General features: G+C 41.9%; 1 protein-coding gene across 2 annotated transcripts in view; it reads left to right on the top strand.

Annotated features, from left to right (window-relative positions):
- Nucleotides 1-10,120, top strand: part of arnt2 (aryl-hydrocarbon receptor nuclear translocator 2) — a 75,477-nt gene extending 65,357 nt beyond the window's left edge. Inside the window, exons 19-20 of one of the 2 annotated variants that reach the window (XM_028575250.1) lie at nucleotides 6,916-7,061; nucleotides 7,442-10,120. In XM_028575250.1, the coding sequence (XP_028431051.1) occupies nucleotides 6,916-7,061; nucleotides 7,442-7,540 (245 nt within the window). In that variant the 3' untranslated portion in view covers nucleotides 7,541-10,120. The remainder of the gene's footprint in view (nucleotides 1-6,915; nucleotides 7,062-7,441) is intronic. The other variant, XM_028575260.1, reaches the window with a different exon arrangement.
- The last annotated feature ends 7,621 nt before the right edge of the window (nucleotides 10,121-17,741 follow it).

Raw genomic sequence — 17,741 nt, 5'->3', positions numbered from 1 at the left:
TCTGGCCAGAGAATTTCATCAACATCACAGGCAATATCCTCATAGGCAAGACAACCGTCTTGAATGTCGAATCCATCCTTGCACAGCTGCGGCATCGACTTGGTCACAGGTGTCCTCCATGGCCTCAATGATGGATACCTGAGCCTAGGGCCGGAGATCGTAAACCCTCGCGAGAACGACAAGGAGGAAGGGGCCTCCTTGTCGTTCTCGACCCTCAATCCTCAAATGTCCCAGGGAGGGGTATCAAAAGTGCTGATATGGTGCATACAATGAGCAGCTGATTACTGTAACTGTAGACATTTTCTTTTACCTGTTTCCTTGTCAAAATGTCCTTATGACAGATGCCACTGTATATCTGCTAAGATTTGGCTGACTCTTAGTCCAGCCTCCCTCAGCGTCAATACGTGGTCCACTAGTGTTGCGCGACTTTCATTTGATAAATTTGGTCCTCTTCTTCTTTGAGCATATTCTCCGGCTTCAGGTCTTCCTCTCCCTCTCCCTCTTCCTCTACCTCCACCTCGGCCACTACCTCTGGCTGGGCCTCTTTCTCTACCTCCTTCTCCTCCTCTGTGGATTCCCCCTCTCACTCTCAGTCTTCTTCTTCTGACTCCTTCCATTTTGGTTGAAGGCAGGTGAACTTACCTGCTGCATTTTATATAGTGCTTAAACCTGTGTTTGCATACCTGGTGGCTGTGTTTAACAAATTGGTTCATGGGTGTGTTCATTTGAAAGCCTTTGCTTTTAAATTGCAAGGAAATGACATCATGATAAATGTCTGTGTCAAATGCATACATGTGTGTTTAGTGTTTTGCAAATCACTGTGTGTGATGTTTTGCAAAAAGTGTGAAGCTGACAATGTGCTTACAGTTGTGCATATCTAGCCCAGTGTTTTGCTCCTTGAGTGTAAGGTTTTGCTAATTGTGGGAAGGTTTTAATTTTAGTGTGTAAGCAATTGTAAAAAACTGTAAAACAAAAGGGAAATGGGAATTTGTTATTTCCAACACTGTGTTGTGCTTCAGTGCTTCGTCCTCTGAACACCACAAGATGGTGTTAACACACAAGCTGCAAGAAGTAAGTTACACTGCCCCTCTGGAATGACTTTGTTTCACAGCGAATAACGTTTCCTCACATCCCGTTCACTGTTCAGGTCGCTACTTCAGGCTGCGGCCAACAGTAACGTTACACATCGCGGATAAAATTTGTTCGTAAAAGTCGTTATATTGTTTTGGGGACAGTGACATGGCTGGATAACTAGCTTGTCTTTTTGTTAAACATACTGTTCAATTATTTTTACTGATTGCCAACTGTACACAATGTTATTGACTTTGACTCTTGCTAGCATAGTGTTAGCTCTCTGGCTCATAGCTGAGCTGAAGGGTTCTACGGCGTACTGAATGGACTATAAATATCTCACGTTGCTAAGGGTGGCAAGTCGTATCTAAGGTCCGTTCTATTCCCTGAAGCAGTGAACAACATTTGCTTTGAGGTGTGTTGTTGGAGGGTACTTTTTACATCAAAAAGTTTAGATTCCAAATATATGCCACAAGTAATTACATCCCCTGTATCAACCCCTTGCTGAGCTCTGGAAGATCCTCTAACATTAGAGAAAAGAGAGAAAAAGAAGAGATTGTTGCCGTCTTCAGACCGTAACTGAAACCAGGTTACATGTATTCAATTCAAATTCTTTTAAGCCTTACTGGCTTGTTTTTTTCCCCCTTGTACAGACGTAATTACACGGATGGGGAAGCAAAGCAGACAGCAGCCACACTGCGTTAACAGCTCATACACACCAGCCTTTTAACACAGCACGTTGCCTCTGATAAGAGCTTCTGAACGCTACTTAAGAAAACGTCTTTTTCCACTGACAGACTGGCATAAATGAAGTTCAGTCAGAGAACTCACATTTGAAATATTTATAATAACAGCAGAACATTGTGTTTAGCAGCTAGACTCCGACCTCATCACTCCCCGCAGTTTGGGTTTCCATGAGATATTGGGGAGTGATGATAAAGTAGCTTCCCTCTGGCCGGAGCCTGCAGGTGGATGCTGGGGTGGTGGTGGGACTGAAAGCAGGCAGCGATACTGGTGCAGGGCAGCAGCAGCATTGGCAAGGCAGAGATGGGGAAATGTACAGCTTAAATAGACCACCAATTTGAGGAGGTGTGTTTGGTAAATGATACGGAGAGTGAGGCATGTCACGTGTGTGTACAGTGGTGCAGCTCGAGTTGACTGCCTAAACTAGCTTGCAGGCGTCGTCCCATTTGTGTCAGATTGCTTACATTGAGTTGTCGGCATCCTGGGATATTCTCACAAAATAGCAAAATACTGAACATCATTAAATTCCAATTCATACCCTGCATGTTTAGAAATCCAATAGCAGTGTTTGACAGTGGAGTGAACAAATATTTGTTGTGGTCGACCCTAAGCTGTGGGCATGTTAAAGGGGGGTTCATGTGCTGTCATGCTACAAGTAAACGTTCACAAACGCATCACATACAATCTGATAATCTTTTATCAGACTCATGAATGTGCAGATTTCATGGAGACAGATGTCAGGGAAATCGATTGAATCAATCAATCAATCAAAATTTTGATTTGTCACATGAAATCGTCCGAGGTACAATTCCAGTGAAATGTAATCCCATCAGTTTAGCTCAGTATTCTACCTGATTGTATGAGCTCCTGAGCCTCCCAGTGAACTTCAATTCACACATTGATGTGACGTAATGATAAATGAAAGCTCCACAAAAGCCAGTAAGTTAGTCTAGTTAGACGATTAATCTAATGCTAATTTAGCCAGCTAGACACCCCGGTCAGTTTGCCTCACTCCCCCGGCGAAGAGAGACCTTAATCGGGATGACAGCTGACAACAGCCTCTCGACATATAGCTATCTAGTTACCGTTAGCCCCCAATCAGCTAGCAGCCAGCCACTATCATTACAGCAATAACGACGCTAACGACAGTTTAATGAAGCGTCGGGAAACAGACCATATCAGACCCAGTGGCCATCCATAACGTTAGCTACGTCTCCGTTAGCGCTACCAGTGTTCGTGCCGAAAATCTCCTCCCTGCCGGTATTTCTTCCACCTTCGAGTTTATCTGTCTTTACAGTTAACAGTTACAGCTAAATTAACCCAAAAAAGGTGGATTAAGCACCAACACGACTATTTAAGATTACAGCCAAGTGAAGGTGGAGATAATTCTGGGTAGCTGGGAGATCTTCTGCTGCCAACAACGGCCATCGAACGTCCTTGTCGTCCCGGAATTCCCCCCCGGGAATCCCTGCCAACACCTGTCTCTCAGCCTCCTTGAGTAACGTTACAACAAACCCTGTCCGCCCCAGTGTTGAAAACATCCAAAAGGTGTCATTGATATGTGAAATATATTGTGATAAAGTTGGTTTTAGCGGCTGGCTAATGTTAGCTTACTGGCTCAATAGCTAACTGGTCAGCTACCAATACAAATTGAATCAAGAAAAACTTAATTATTACTAATATTCATTTAGAAGAACTGCAACTATTTTATTAGAATGACATGAATGAACGTTACTAAACGTAACGTGAATAAACTTGAATGGTTAACTCGTCCATGAATAGATGCATTCTAATCGGGGATGGTGTTTAACAATAAAAACTACAACTCCCATAATTCCACGCAACTTCCCAGCGTCATCAAAAGTCTGTGTTTACCATCCATTGTTTTGATTGAGAGACCCCTAGCAGCATAAAGTTACATATTTTACGTTTAACTGCTCCTCAGATCTCTGCAGGGTAAATCCAGACAGCTAGCTAGACTATCTGTCCAGTTCTCTGTTGCACAACTAAAACAACTTTTAAATCTACACGTTCCACCAAAATAAGTTCCTTCCTGAGGCTATTTTGCATTGTGATTGGTTTAAAGAATAAACCAGAGCACGTTTTTCTCCCATCCAGGAATGCTATGTGGACTAGCCAGACCTTCCTCCGCAGCGCTGTGGAGGAAGGCAAAGCGAGACTAGGAGGAGAGAGATAGGCCACGTCAACGAGTTATTCTGTGCGATCATACGGCTTCCAGAAGCTTTGTAATCCAGCCAGAAACTGCAGTGTGGTTTTGGGGACCAAAAGTTGGTCGGACAAAACAAACAAGATGAACTCTGGACTCTGGGAATTATTAACAGCATTTTTCTACTTTTTTAGACCAAATTAATCTAGTAATTGAGGAAATAATCTGCAGAATAGTCTATTCTGAAAATAATTTCTACAAAAGTTTTAGCCCTTGTCAAGACATTTCACTCTAGTGGTTAACTGAGTGGGATCTTGTTTCCTGGAGCCACACACCATAGAACACAAAGAGAATGTTTGACTGTGTGTTCAGTCAGCGATGGCTCATCAGCCAGCTGCTCAGGCCTGCTGCTGTTTGTCGTCCACACTGCTGTAGGAATAAAGCCTGTCCAGCATGCAATGGCTACTTGATAGTCTTTTAATGGCCACACACATTAGCCAAATGGATTATCTCTTTCTCTGCTGCCTCATTCGTCTATTCTTTATTTCCTCTCTTTTGTTCTTTCTCTCGGGCTAATTTTGCAAGTTTGATTTTTACACTCCATCCATTTCACGCACTCTGTCGTTCTCTCCGTCATTTGTTCTCTCTTTGCTGCCAGCCCATTACAAGGATGAAGTCAGTTACAGCCAGTGCCGTTCATTTCCTCTGTTGTTGCCTGTGTTCATCAGTATTGAGTTATGATAAGCTCTGTTTTTTTTTTTTTATTATCATGAATGCTTTCCACTTCATGTATACACAACCAGCCTTCTATGTGTTTGGTTAATTATTTTTCCACTGTATTTTTATTTTTTTACATGGTGCTCTCTCCATCAGCGGCTCAGCCTCTCTCTTGTTTCTGCATGAAGATGAGATGAGCATTTTGTTTATTATTGTGAAACCGCAACAATGTTGCTCTGCAAAGGTCGATATTATCGGCAGGCCAATATTATCGGCTGATATTAGGCATTTTTCAAACTATCGGTATCTGCATTTATAATGGCCGATAAATGAATATTTAAAAAATAAAATAAAAATGGACGAAACACCTTTCAACCATGTTATGAGTGTTGGCGTTGCATAGTTTGTCCACCAGAGGGCGCTCTACAGCGTCCCTGTTGGCAGGGGAGTGAGGACTCATAAATTACTACAAATAACTAATGTTAGGGAAATCTTTGGACTCTGATCTTATCATATTATATGTATGTTTGGATGTATAAATGTGATAGCTATTTTTGCTGTCCTTATGTTACATATTTATATAGATTAGAAAAAATGTAATTGTGTACTGCTTTGCGTAGATGGTTTGCACATGCAAGGACTGCTATTAAAAAGGGTTCATTAAAACGCATTCCACACACTCCATACACAGTAAAAGCTGCTGTACATTAAAAGCAGCAGCAGGTGCTCCATGGTGAGGACTGGATCCATGGTAAATAAATAGATATGATGCACAGTGAGCTGAGGTAACAAGCTGGTTTCAAACTGTGGCTGTGCTTACTGATTAAGATATTTTTATGGCAAAGATGGTCTAAAGATGGACTCTGTGCCTTTTGCCTGATCTGGATTCGTGATTCTGGGTATCTGCCAATCTGATACTTATATTTACATTTACCATTACTTATACCATTACTATACTTACATTGACCACATTACCTTTAGCAACAGAAGGTATGCAGTGTTGGTGAATGTATTTATTTATTTCATGTGTTTCTTGATCCAAATGCTGAAGTTCCTGGTTCAAAACTATTAAGTTGGACGACTTAAATTGCTGATATGATATGGATTCAATTTCATTTTTAATTTGGAAGACTGAGTCTTTAAATTGACTTGACACGATCACTCAATTGGAGTTGTTGGAACTACAGGTGCACTCAGGTCACTCTGACTGTACAGTGTCACATTTAAGTGGAGTGTCTTCCCTCACACATGATCTTTAGCTAGTACAGACACCAGCTGGCAGAGAGCACACAATCCTGGCAACCACCAAGATTAATTTTGCTCTGTCATCGAGTTACTCACAGAATTAACATGAATTAGCAACAGATGATCTGACCTGCTGCCAGAGAGCTGTTCACTAAGGCTACATTTACATTGCTACTGTAAATATTGGTTTAAAAAATATATATATATTTTGCTACGTTTCCCCCTCTCATTCCCCCTGCTCTGGTGTTTCCGAGCCCCTAAACCAGAGACATTTGGAAACACTTCTGACCCGTTTTGGTTTGGAATCTTGTGTTGCAAACAGAGATCTTTGGCAACACCGACACTGACTGACGTTTCTCCACCTGACTGGGTCTTATCGGTCATGACGTCTCATTCTCTGAGACTAAGCTAATAATGTTACCATGGCAACTAACAGCAACGGGTGGAGTATACATGCTGCCTCATGTTTATGCCCAGTATACGAGAATGTTGATGAGATATTTTGGTTTGAGCGTGTTAGTTTAAATAGGGATTAGTTCTTCTACTGAAGTTAAAAACAATCACACACTTGGCTCAAAACTCTGCTTAAAATCCAAAACATGTAAACATGTAAATCTAGCCTAACACACTATCACTTATCACTATAAGTGGGTTGGCATTCCATATCTGTGTCCCATGGAGTTATGATGGAGGGTAAAGATGGGCAACCTGTTTATCAGTCTCAATTTAAGACTTAAGAGTGAAGAAGTGGCATTTACTAAATGATGAAGTGAATACATACTAAAGCAAGACAAAATGTAATTTGAAACACAGGATAATAGTAGCATTGTTGGTGTGAGCAGCACATAACAGTGCTAACGGCAGCCAGACAAAACAGTGTCACAGTACATACTCATCAGATCCACCTGTATTGAATAAATTGTGGTTAAATCAAACGCCTGTATGAATTGTAACCCTGCGTGTGATTCCAGATGTGTCGGGGGAGAGCAGTCAGAGTGGAGCCCAGTTCCAGGGGCGTCCCAGTGAGGTCTGGTCCCAGTGGCAGAACCAGCATCACTCACAGCAGGCCGGGGAACAGCACACACACCCCAACCCCAGCCAGACAGAAGTCTTCCAGGTAACACACACACACACACACACACACACACACACACACACACACTTAGACATTACAAACGCTTGAGATAGAAAATAAATGGCAAAGCAATTTTAAAACAGCCTAGGGCAAAATCTACTTTATATTTCACTCGTTTGACTTCAGACATCACTGCGTCTTTTTGATGTGGGATTTGTTTTGAAAATCTAATTATTGATTTTTTTTATTCAATTTTTGTTGTTTAAGATAATATACAATTTTACTGTCACTTTTGGTAAGAGGACAAATATGTTGTTCTGCACAGTTTATACAAAAAAAGTTCTTCCAGCTGCTGGCTGCTGACCACTGTACACAGATATGTGATATGTCTGCCACCCCCTCCCATCCCTGTGTCTCTGCAGGACATGTTACCGATGGCCGGCGATCCTACCCAGGGAACAGCCAACTACAACATTGAGGACTTTGCTGACCTCGGCATGTTCCCACCCTTCTCTGAGTAAAGAAAAAAAAACCTTTTCTCCATCACTCTCCCTCTCAGAACTGGACTGATGTTTGCATTCATCTGTCATGTTGTTTCATTTTTCTAATATTGCTGGATCGCCAACACACGACTGATGTGATGTCTGTCTACACGTGTCATACACAACACACAGTTCACTCACCGTTTGGGCTCCGCGGCCTGCAGTATTTATCTGTGAACTTACACATACCTCATCTTTGTAAAGAGGAACCCTGCTGACAGATGGAAGGCACACCAATCAACCTGGATCAGCTCTCTGACTGTGATCACAACGATACACACATCGTCTCGAGCTCTTAGAACAAACGGGGCGGTCTGGGACATTCAGGTTGCTGAAATTGTTCCCTGCATTCAGCGCCAGCATGACCAGAGGAGGGCAGTCACGTGATTGTAGCTCTTTTGATTCTGATGAAACACTAGTCATCTAATAAAGTTTGTTGCCTCATGGCCGTGTGCTCCAGAATACTTTGGACCAAATCTCTGAAGTCTTTCCTGACCAGATTGCCGTTCTCTGAGCGCACCGGACAGGTTTTTGCAATTCTCTGTGAGGCGGTTGAAGTGTGTTAAACCTCTTCTTTCATGTGATTATAGCTGTATTTGTCAGAGACTAGTATCAGTATTATTATCCAAGATTTTACACTTCCTCTCCCTAAAAATGTCCACATGGTAGAGCTATGGCAATATGGAACAAATCCGATATCAAGAAAAAAAAAAAAAATCCATTTTAACCTGACGAGCAAAGGAAACAAATATAAAGATCCAGGTTCAGTGACAGTTGTTTTTTTTTTGTACAGTCTGATGGGTTAGCTCATATTGACAAAGTCTCTCTCACTAACCCTTTTAACAAATAGGTTGATATTGCGGCGATATTGTAGGGTTGACTATCGATCACTATTGCAGCCTTTAAAACCAGGAAAAGACAACACTTGCGTCACGATATCCGAAATCTAAGACGATATCTAGTCTCATATATCGATGTCAAATTGGCACCATTTTTTGTCAGCGGTTCATGTCTGTAAGTAAATTTAGGACTATGCCAATTGCACATACACTACACCCGATGTTCCGTACACTTACTGTCTTTCAGCGCACCTCAGCACTGCTCTGTTGTTGAATGCAAGTTCTCCGGGGGAATATCCATTGATTGGTTTACACTTTGACTGATGTCTTTTGGACCAATGGTTTTGGAGAAAAGTGGGGGAAAGTAACGCCTCCGCCTTCAACGCGAAGTCCAAAGGCACAATGGTGTTCCATACAGAGCGTATCAACGGCGCAAATTGTTTGATCTGTTAAATAATGAAAATTCAAAGGGTTGAAATAGTCCATCCATCCATCTACGTCCGCATCTTCGAGCAGAGGAGATGCTGCCGCGTCTTTAATAATTAAGCCCCGGCACCGTTTAATAATGGTTTACGGTAGGCCCACACAGAAATGTGCACAAAAAATATTAGGCTGATGGGTCTAGTAGTAGGCTATGCAAGATCAGCTGTGGACAGGCAATCAAGTTACTTAATTAAAAGAAAATAATGCGTTAGACAACTAGTTACTGCCTAGTTGCTTTAACACGTTTGTCTCTACACTTATCAGTCATTCTGCTGTCAACGACAAAGGGACATGCTCTGTCAAGCTGGGTTAAAGCTAGGTTTATGGTCGCTGCGGTGTTCACAGCGTGAGGTGCGCAAGCCACAAAATGACGTCTCCGCAAGTTGTCGTGGCGCGTGGTCGTGCACCTCTGAACGTTTCAGGCGGTGAGCTACAGGGCGACTGCTCCTCAACTGCTGCAGAGCATTAACAGTTAGTACAGTCCATGTCATCTTAAGGTACTAGCCCAGAGAGTCTCTGCTGCAGCCGGTCTGCTCCGGATCAAGTTGTTTCATGCAGGCCTTTTTGATAGGATTAGTTAAGCTAATGTTGTTGGACGACTGAAACACGCTGCAGTGAATTTGACCTAAATTGTAATATCTTGATTTTACAGTAATACGTTATTATATCATTTAACATGTCACTCTTAGTGATGGTGTTGGTGGGAGAGCTGACACTGAGTTCAGCTGCACGATATCTTCACATTTGATTTAACAGTAAAAAGTTTCACCATGGTAATAAATCATGACTTATCGGTTGAGGAATTCAGACTTGTTCTACTCCAGAAAGGTTGGCCAAAGGTTTCAGAGTTCTGATTGTGACTGGGTGGAGGAAAAAAAAACATTACAAAACATTGGCTTACTCTGTGCACATTAAAAACTGAAATAGCTTCTTTTTTTTGTTTTTAAGATGTTGAGGAGAGGTTCGACACCATGCCTATAGAGCGTGTGAGAGTGAGCAGCTGTGATCTCATCACAGTCTCAACATCCCATACAGCAAACGGTTTCTGTAAATATGTGGCATCGCCAGTTCCCTTTACTTCCCAGCATGATTATGTTGTAGTGTGAGCACACAGGGTAATACACAGTTGCCTGGTTCACAGCCAACGATGTGGCAATACAATCCAGTCTCACGGCAGTTCGTGAAATGGTCACGTAATCTAATCTGTTGATTTGTGTACACAGACACGAAAGGGGTGGTGGATGGGTCAAACGACACAGGACTTTCACCCCGGAGACCGGGGATCGGGTCTTTTTCCTTTCCCCATTCTTCTTTTCCTAAACCCAACCGTCCCGTTGTTGTCCTGCGTCCCCCAGAGACCGGGGATTGTGTCCCGCGTGTCACGTTTCCTTTCCCCGTTCTTCTTTAACTAAACCCAACCGTCCCGTCGTTGTCCCGCATCCCGTTATTGTTTTCCTAAACCCAACCCGGAATCGTGCTGTGATCACGAAAGAAGCTTCCCATCGAAAAACACTGAAATGATATTAGAAAAAAACTAGATCAACGTGTCCGTTTACATGAATCAATAGACTGAAAAAATGACGTGACCATTTCACGAACTGCCGTGAGACTGTGTTGGACAATAACACGCACCGGCTCATACATTTCACCTGCTGTCGGTAGCCGTGTCACCAGCGCAGCTACGCTGACTACGTTGTTACCACAGCAACCCGTGCAGATAGGTTGGTGATGTCTGGACACACAAATCCTGATCTGATCGCTTGTAAATGACAGAGCAGACAGTCTGTCTTAAAGATCAGATTATGGAAACAAAACGGATTTGCCTGCGATCTGAACGTAGCCATGGTGACATCCATTCAGGAATAAGTGTATCAGTTGACTTCAGCTGTCAGTCCAGACAGGATGCCACTCACTCACTCACAGCACAGCAAGACCAATAAAGTTTAAAAAAAAAAATAATAATAGTAGGACCAATACTCGACCAATCGCCTCCTCTGGTTGTACCTGCAGTGACTGTAGACACACACACACGCGCACACACACACACATATTTCTGTGAGTGTTGAAGAAGTTCACCTCCATCTGCCTCTTGCACAACACCGCTGCCAAACCGCCGCAGGAGAGAAGCTGTCCGTCTGCCGTTCCTCTCTCTCTTTCTCTCTCTCTGTCTGTCTGTCTGTCTCTCTCTCTCTCTCATCACCCTTACTGTGTAAACTTTGTGTAGTGATGTCCACACCTCTAGAGACAAAACCTGATGCGAGTGTAGAAGGATTCTATGTATAAATTCAAGATAAAAAATAATTAAAAAAAAAAAAAAAAAAACTCATTGCAGACAGTTGCTAAGCTAAGGCTTAAAGTGCACTTCATGAGGCTAACTGCTAATCTCACAAGCCTGCTTTAAAAAGGGAAAAACCGCCATACCGTCCAAGCAAAGCGCAGTATTTACTAGTGTATTGGTGTTCTTCAGCTCTGGCTACTTGACTTTATTACTTTATAACCTTTTGAACTATTAAGAGACTGAATAATACTTTCTAGCGGGGGAGCTTTTACATGATAGATTGTATAACGTCTCTGACAGACGGATGGGAGAACAGACATCAGAGTCCTTTTGCTAAAGATCTCAAATGGATGTTTTTTTTGTAAATAATGTGATTTTTATGTCGACGCGTGTTACTTTCACACAGTACATGTTTTTTGTGTAGGTTTTAATGATATTGTGTGCAATGTGAGTACATATTTAACTATTGGTATTTAGTTAGTCTATTAATTGTACATTGAGTTCTAGACCTGTATAAATTGTGTAAATGTGACCCATTATTTTTGTGTAACAAATTGTGCTTGTGACAATAAATTCTTATTGGTTACGTGGCTTCTAGTCACAGTGTTAGTCTTTTGTTATTCAAACATGTTTCACCTTCAGATTAGGGTCAAAATCATTTTTGTGTTGAACTGTAACTGTACATAAAAAGACAGTATTCTCTGCCATAACCCATATAACCAATTAGGCCCGACAGGTTTGACCCGGGCCAGGCTGACATTTCTCAAACTTACCCCAGGCTTGATCCCGGGCCGGGTAAGCATTTCCTGCTGTGTTTTTTATTATGCTAATGAAGACCTTATAGTCTGTGTAATGTCATGAATAATGTCATATGTATGTGGGCTTTGTGTGACCACATCTTCTGGATATTTGTTCAACTTCATTTCATTTCATTTATTATATAGGAAAGTTAAAAGTAACATTAAGTTACAATATAAACGCGCCTGACTCAGTTTAAAAACTGGTTTCCAGCAGGTTCCTGTTCTGCAGAAACATAAAACATTGAACACAGTTACGGCACATGAGGACAGAAACATTTGTACAGGACATTAGCATGGGCTAGACAGATACAGACAACTAAAAACAACAATACAGACAGTGCAAACAAGACTTGGACAGTACATAAATAAATCAATGTGTGCGAGTGTAACTGTTGTGAAGGAACAGTTTGTATGTCTTTTTGAAATATGTGATGGATGGTAGTGTTCTGATGTGATGGGGAATATCATTCTAAACAGTTGTACAAACTGCTCTCCCCCAAAACCGGTTTTTGCCATTTACATTCACACTGGCCAAGTGGCCATAGGAACTGACCTTTTGTTATTATAACACAGTCATCTAACCACCACTATGCGGAAAAGGGAAAAGACCCTGCCCTGAAGTAGGAGCTGAAAGAGATACGGTAGGGTTCCACACAACGAAATTTCACTTCGCTCTCATTGAGGTTGAATGGAGACGAAATTCGCCCTGATTGGGCGAGAGATGAGAGCGAATCGCCGAGCGGTGCGAAATAAAGTTGACGAAAGTTCAAATGAGGACCACTCGAGAGCGAATCAGGTCTGCGTGTTTGTGTTTGGAGGCGGGAGTTACAAAAAAATGTCTGACCAAGATGGCGGAGGTTATCAGCGCTGTATCATGAACATTTTTATGTGATTAAAATGTTTCTACATGAACATTGGTACTTGTATCAACACGAATTGTGATTTATATGACACACGAACTTAGTCAGGGCACATACACCACTAAATAGTCCACTGTATATGTTAGTTTAAACACTCAAACTTTTCAGCTAGCCAACAGACTAATCGCTAGAATGTACGGACATTGGATTTCATTGTAGCCTAGCCAGGCAGCTAGCTAGCTAGGCTACTTGTGCATTTGTTTGATTACATGTTTTGTTGGCGAACATTGATGCTTGTAGCAACACGGATTGTTGTTCATGTGTCACACGAACTTAGTCAGGGCAAACACACCACCAAATAGACCACTGTAGATAGTTTAAACACTCAAAATTATTCAGCTAGCCGACAGGTCAACCGCTAGCATGTTCGGACATTGCATTTCATTGTAAGCATAGCAAGGCAGCTAGGCTACATAGCCAGGTTACCAGAGCATTTATGAGCTAACATTTTACCGATGGTTTGCTGCTGTGCATTTTTACCGCCCTCTGTCTTCTGACAGCCCGGGACATTTAAAAATGTTTTGCAGTCTTGCGTGTTGTTTTCGCGACCACGCCCCCAAGGCAAACTTTCGCTGGCCGAAATTTGCGTGGTGTTTCGCTGTGTGGAACCCTACCGTTGCAGGAACTGTGGCCAGAGGAACTTAATAATCCCCAAATTGGGGTTCTAGGAACTGCAAAAATCCCTCCGGTCAGAAAGCGGCTTTAGACATTGCTGGAAATATAGCTATAGGTCTGTAGTTTGAGACAAGAGTATGATCATCAGATTTAAAAATTTGAGTGATTTGTGCTGTTTTCCATTCAGTAGGAAAGACAGAAAGCCTAATACAATGATCGATTAAATGCTGAAAGAGAGGTATGAGGCTATCAGCATGAGTCTTTAAAAAGGAAGTGTTTAGACCATAAGTATCGCGGGCATGAGAATGTTTTAGTGAATGCAGTATTTTTATCACCTCGTTCTGTGAGATCTCAGAAAATGAGAACTGATCAGGTGTTGAAGAGAGAACAGGTGAGAAAGAGGAGGCAGTGGTAAAATCTGTTGCCAATTCTTTAACAGATAATATAAAATAGTCATTGAAAGCACATGCAATCTTTTCTGAATCTGAGATAAGAGTAGACTACCCTGCAGGGAAATTTGAATATTAACATTTTTTCTTTTTCTTCTCAGTTTCGCCAGTGATGACCTTAAGGGTCTGCTACAATGTCTTTGGGTTAGTAGCAGATTGTGTAATCTGCTGTTGAAAGTAGACCGTCTTAGCCTTGCACAGTTCAACAGCATTTATTTCTAATTTTAATGAAATTATTATTATTATAAAACTTAACCTATACATTTTACACGCATGTATAAAAAAGCAGTGGAAATTCAGGTTTTTAATCAGACTTGGGCCCAAAACTGCTGTCGTGGCTCAGGACTGGAAAGAGGGTCGGGCCTGAATTTTTGGGCTGGATCATAGCTCTAGTGCAGGGGTGTCAATCTCTAGTTCACTAAGGGCCACACTGGAAAATAAGAATCACATCAAGAGCCAGACATAGTTTATTAACATGCTTTTAGAGTTTTTTCCAACTGCTTACACACAAAATCTTTTCATGTCACAAGATTTTTGAAACCTCTCACTCAAAGTGCAAAACTACACAGCAAATCTCCAAAACCATAAGCTATTTCTCAGCCTTTCACTCAGTTTTCAATTGCATAAAACACTTTTTTCAAAACATTACACACAATTCTCTACTTAAGACACAAAAATCTAACAGGAAGTGACTTGCTTTCCTTTTTCTAAACACAACCAATCAAAATGCTACACATATTTACCAGGGCAAACACACACTCCTCACATTTGCACATACATTATGTCATAACTGAACACTAACCAATCACTGCTTTAGTATAGGCCTATACATAGGTCAAAAGCCAGATTACCGGTTTTGAACAATGGATGCCAACAATAGACAGAGAGCAAGGGGAGTAGGAAAGAGAGACAGGGGACAACGAGGAGGAGGAGGAGGAGGGAAGAAAGGGAAGGAGAGCCATCTCTGATGAGATCAGAGCCACATTTATTCATCATGTGATCAACCACGGATTGACCATGAGAGAAGCCCATCTTGAGTAGCTTTACAGTGGTGTCCATACTGCATGCAACTATCTAATGACTATTTCAGCATTACAAATCAATCAGACTTTGTTTAGCACAAAGTGCATACAATTCCACCCCACCCCCCCCCACAATACTGTGCTACTCTATTATTATATTATATTTTCTGTTTTACTGTAACATTACATTGTTTTTTACAGTGCACTTTTCAACCACTTTCAGCAGATCACAATCTCTCTAGAACATTGTAAATGTAGATATAAGCCTATGAAACACAAAAGAGCTTTACATTTAGAACTACAGCATGTATACTCCCGGCTTTGGCTGAGTCTCTATCTAATCCGTCAGAGGGAGAACAGGAGTGCACTTGTGAAGTTTAACGTTGGTAGTTCCCAGAGAATAAATTGGTAATTTCATGGCGCAGATTAGAACCCAAATTGATATGTAAACAACTAAAATTGCTGAATGTTAGAACATTCAATTCAATTGGTCGTTATTACTGTGACTTATAAAGTGTCAGGTTTAGTTCCATCATAGCGTTAATAGTGTCAAAAAACGGTAACTGACGTTGTTGTTCAGTAGCTAGTTCACAGATTATCAGATAATGAAATTATTATTTCATATATATATATATTGGATTTAGTGGGTGGGGGGTGTTAACACTTGTGCAAAGCACTGTATCCATGTTGCTGCTCCTTTGCGTTGAAAGGAGCCAGTTGAGGTGGTTCGGGCATCTGGTAAGGATGCCCCCTGGGCGCCTCCCTAGGGAGGTGTTCCAGGCAGGTCCAGCTGGGAGGAGGCCTCAGGGTAGGCTCAGGACTAACTTGAGGGATTATATCTTCAACCTGGCCTGGGAATGCCTTGGGATCCCCCAGTCAGAGCTGGTTAATGTGGCAGTTTGGGGTCCCCTGCTAGAGCTGCTGCCCCCGCGACCCAACTCCGGATAAGCGGGCGAAGATGGATGGATGGACGGATGGATGTATCCGTGTCACATTCTCATTAGGGGCTGAGCCCCCCTAAAGGTCTCATCCTAGAATCGCCCCTGTGCATGCCCAAAGCCTTTGGCAAGTGGCTGTTAGCCAAGTACGGTTTCTTTGAAATAAGAGAACTATGGTCACCATGAACGATGTGGCTCATCTTCAAGCACACATTTGAAGAAATACTTGAGATAACCCAATGTGGTGGCATAGACGTAGAAAAAATGGCTTTGCCAGTTGTCTAAGGTCCGGGTATCGTAAGTAATCCGTAATTCATTTGTAATTAGAAAATCAAAAAACTGTATATTTTATATTTGTTTCAAAATTAAAAAAGGAAAAAACATATCTGGTGTCAGAATCAAAAAACAATCAAAAATTGACCCATTTTGTTTTTTCGTGTACACTTTGATCGTTTGAAACTAAAAACGAAAGTCACATGGGTAACGAAACAATGTGGTCTGTTCATTTTTTTGTTTCCGAGCAAAAAATTACAGTTACATTTTGCACATTCATTTATTCATTGTTCATTTGGACGAGAGGTCAAGTTTTAGACGTTGCTGCAATTGGAACCTATGGTGAAAGAGGCTCATGTTGGCCCTCATTTATCAACCTAACGTAGAAACCAGCGCAGATATGAGCGCAGAAATCATCTTATGACAGGCTTCACGTGGGATTCGTGAAAAGTTCGTATCACACCAATCCGAGCGTAAGAATGGTCGTACATTGATAAATGCGGCGGCTGGAAACGATCGTCATTTAAATATCACGCCCCAATATATTCTGGGTTTTGAGGCCTCGCCCCAACAATTTACGACATGGCGAGACGTAATCCGGCTGAGAAAAGGAACTTTTCAGAGGTGGAGATTGAAACCCTGATATCTCAGGTTCATTTGCACTAACGTGTGTACTATTTGGCAGCCTGAAAACTGGTATTAAAGGCTGTAGAAAGAATGCGGGATGAAAAGAGATCACTGATGCGGTCAACAGTGTTGCCGTGGTAAATCTGACTCCAGCTGAAGTTTAGCCTATTTAATTCACATCCTTGACACATTTTCTATAGTCCTAATAGTAATATACAGGCTTCGACTGCAATCTCTTAGGCCTACATGTAGGTGTACCTATAATTAAATAAACACACGGTAGCGGAGTTTATGCAGTGTCTTTTATTTTACTCGTGTTCGTCGGAACGAGGCAACAGCTGAGGGAGAGCGCGTGTCCTCCGCCCCCCCGTGCTGGACCCTGTCTCCTGACACCAGAGGGGCTGGAAAAACAAGCCAAAATAACTTGGTCAATGGCAGAAATAAATCATTCACTTGAAAGAGAAACAAAAACCTGAAGAATAAATAAAAAGGTTGTGCATCGTCATGTTTCCTGTATTGAATATCATTGCCAAACATAACACTATAGGCTACCTTTTAAAAGCGAGGAATAATATCCTGTCTCCTTCATATAGCCCTCAGTTGGGACTGTTCTGGACACTGCTCTCTGGGCATCGGGTCATCTGGCTCCATCGCTACATTTATGGCACCGTGTCTTCCTGTGCGATGTTGTGCAGAACCCCCCAGGCTAAAACAATGTTGCAGACCGGCGCATAGAGGTCTTCTAAAAGAGCCAGATCTGCCATTGCTGATAAGTGATCAACTGATGACTTCTCCTTCTCCTGTTAAACTGATTATATGCTGCACCGCAAGTCCACACTGACTCGAAAACTTGCGTACACGAGTTCAGACCAGACGTGAGATGGAATCGTCGTACGCACGTTTCATAAATGAGGGCCGTTGTCTTTATAATCCTTG

The sequence above is a fragment of the Perca flavescens genome, chromosome 1 (assembly GCF_004354835.1).
Source record: "Perca flavescens isolate YP-PL-M2 chromosome 1, PFLA_1.0, whole genome shotgun sequence".
Lineage (NCBI taxonomy): Eukaryota > Metazoa > Chordata > Actinopteri > Perciformes > Percidae > Perca > Perca flavescens.
The sequence above is the reverse complement of the archived record's forward strand: the minus strand, read 5'-3'. Positions and strand labels throughout refer to the sequence as shown.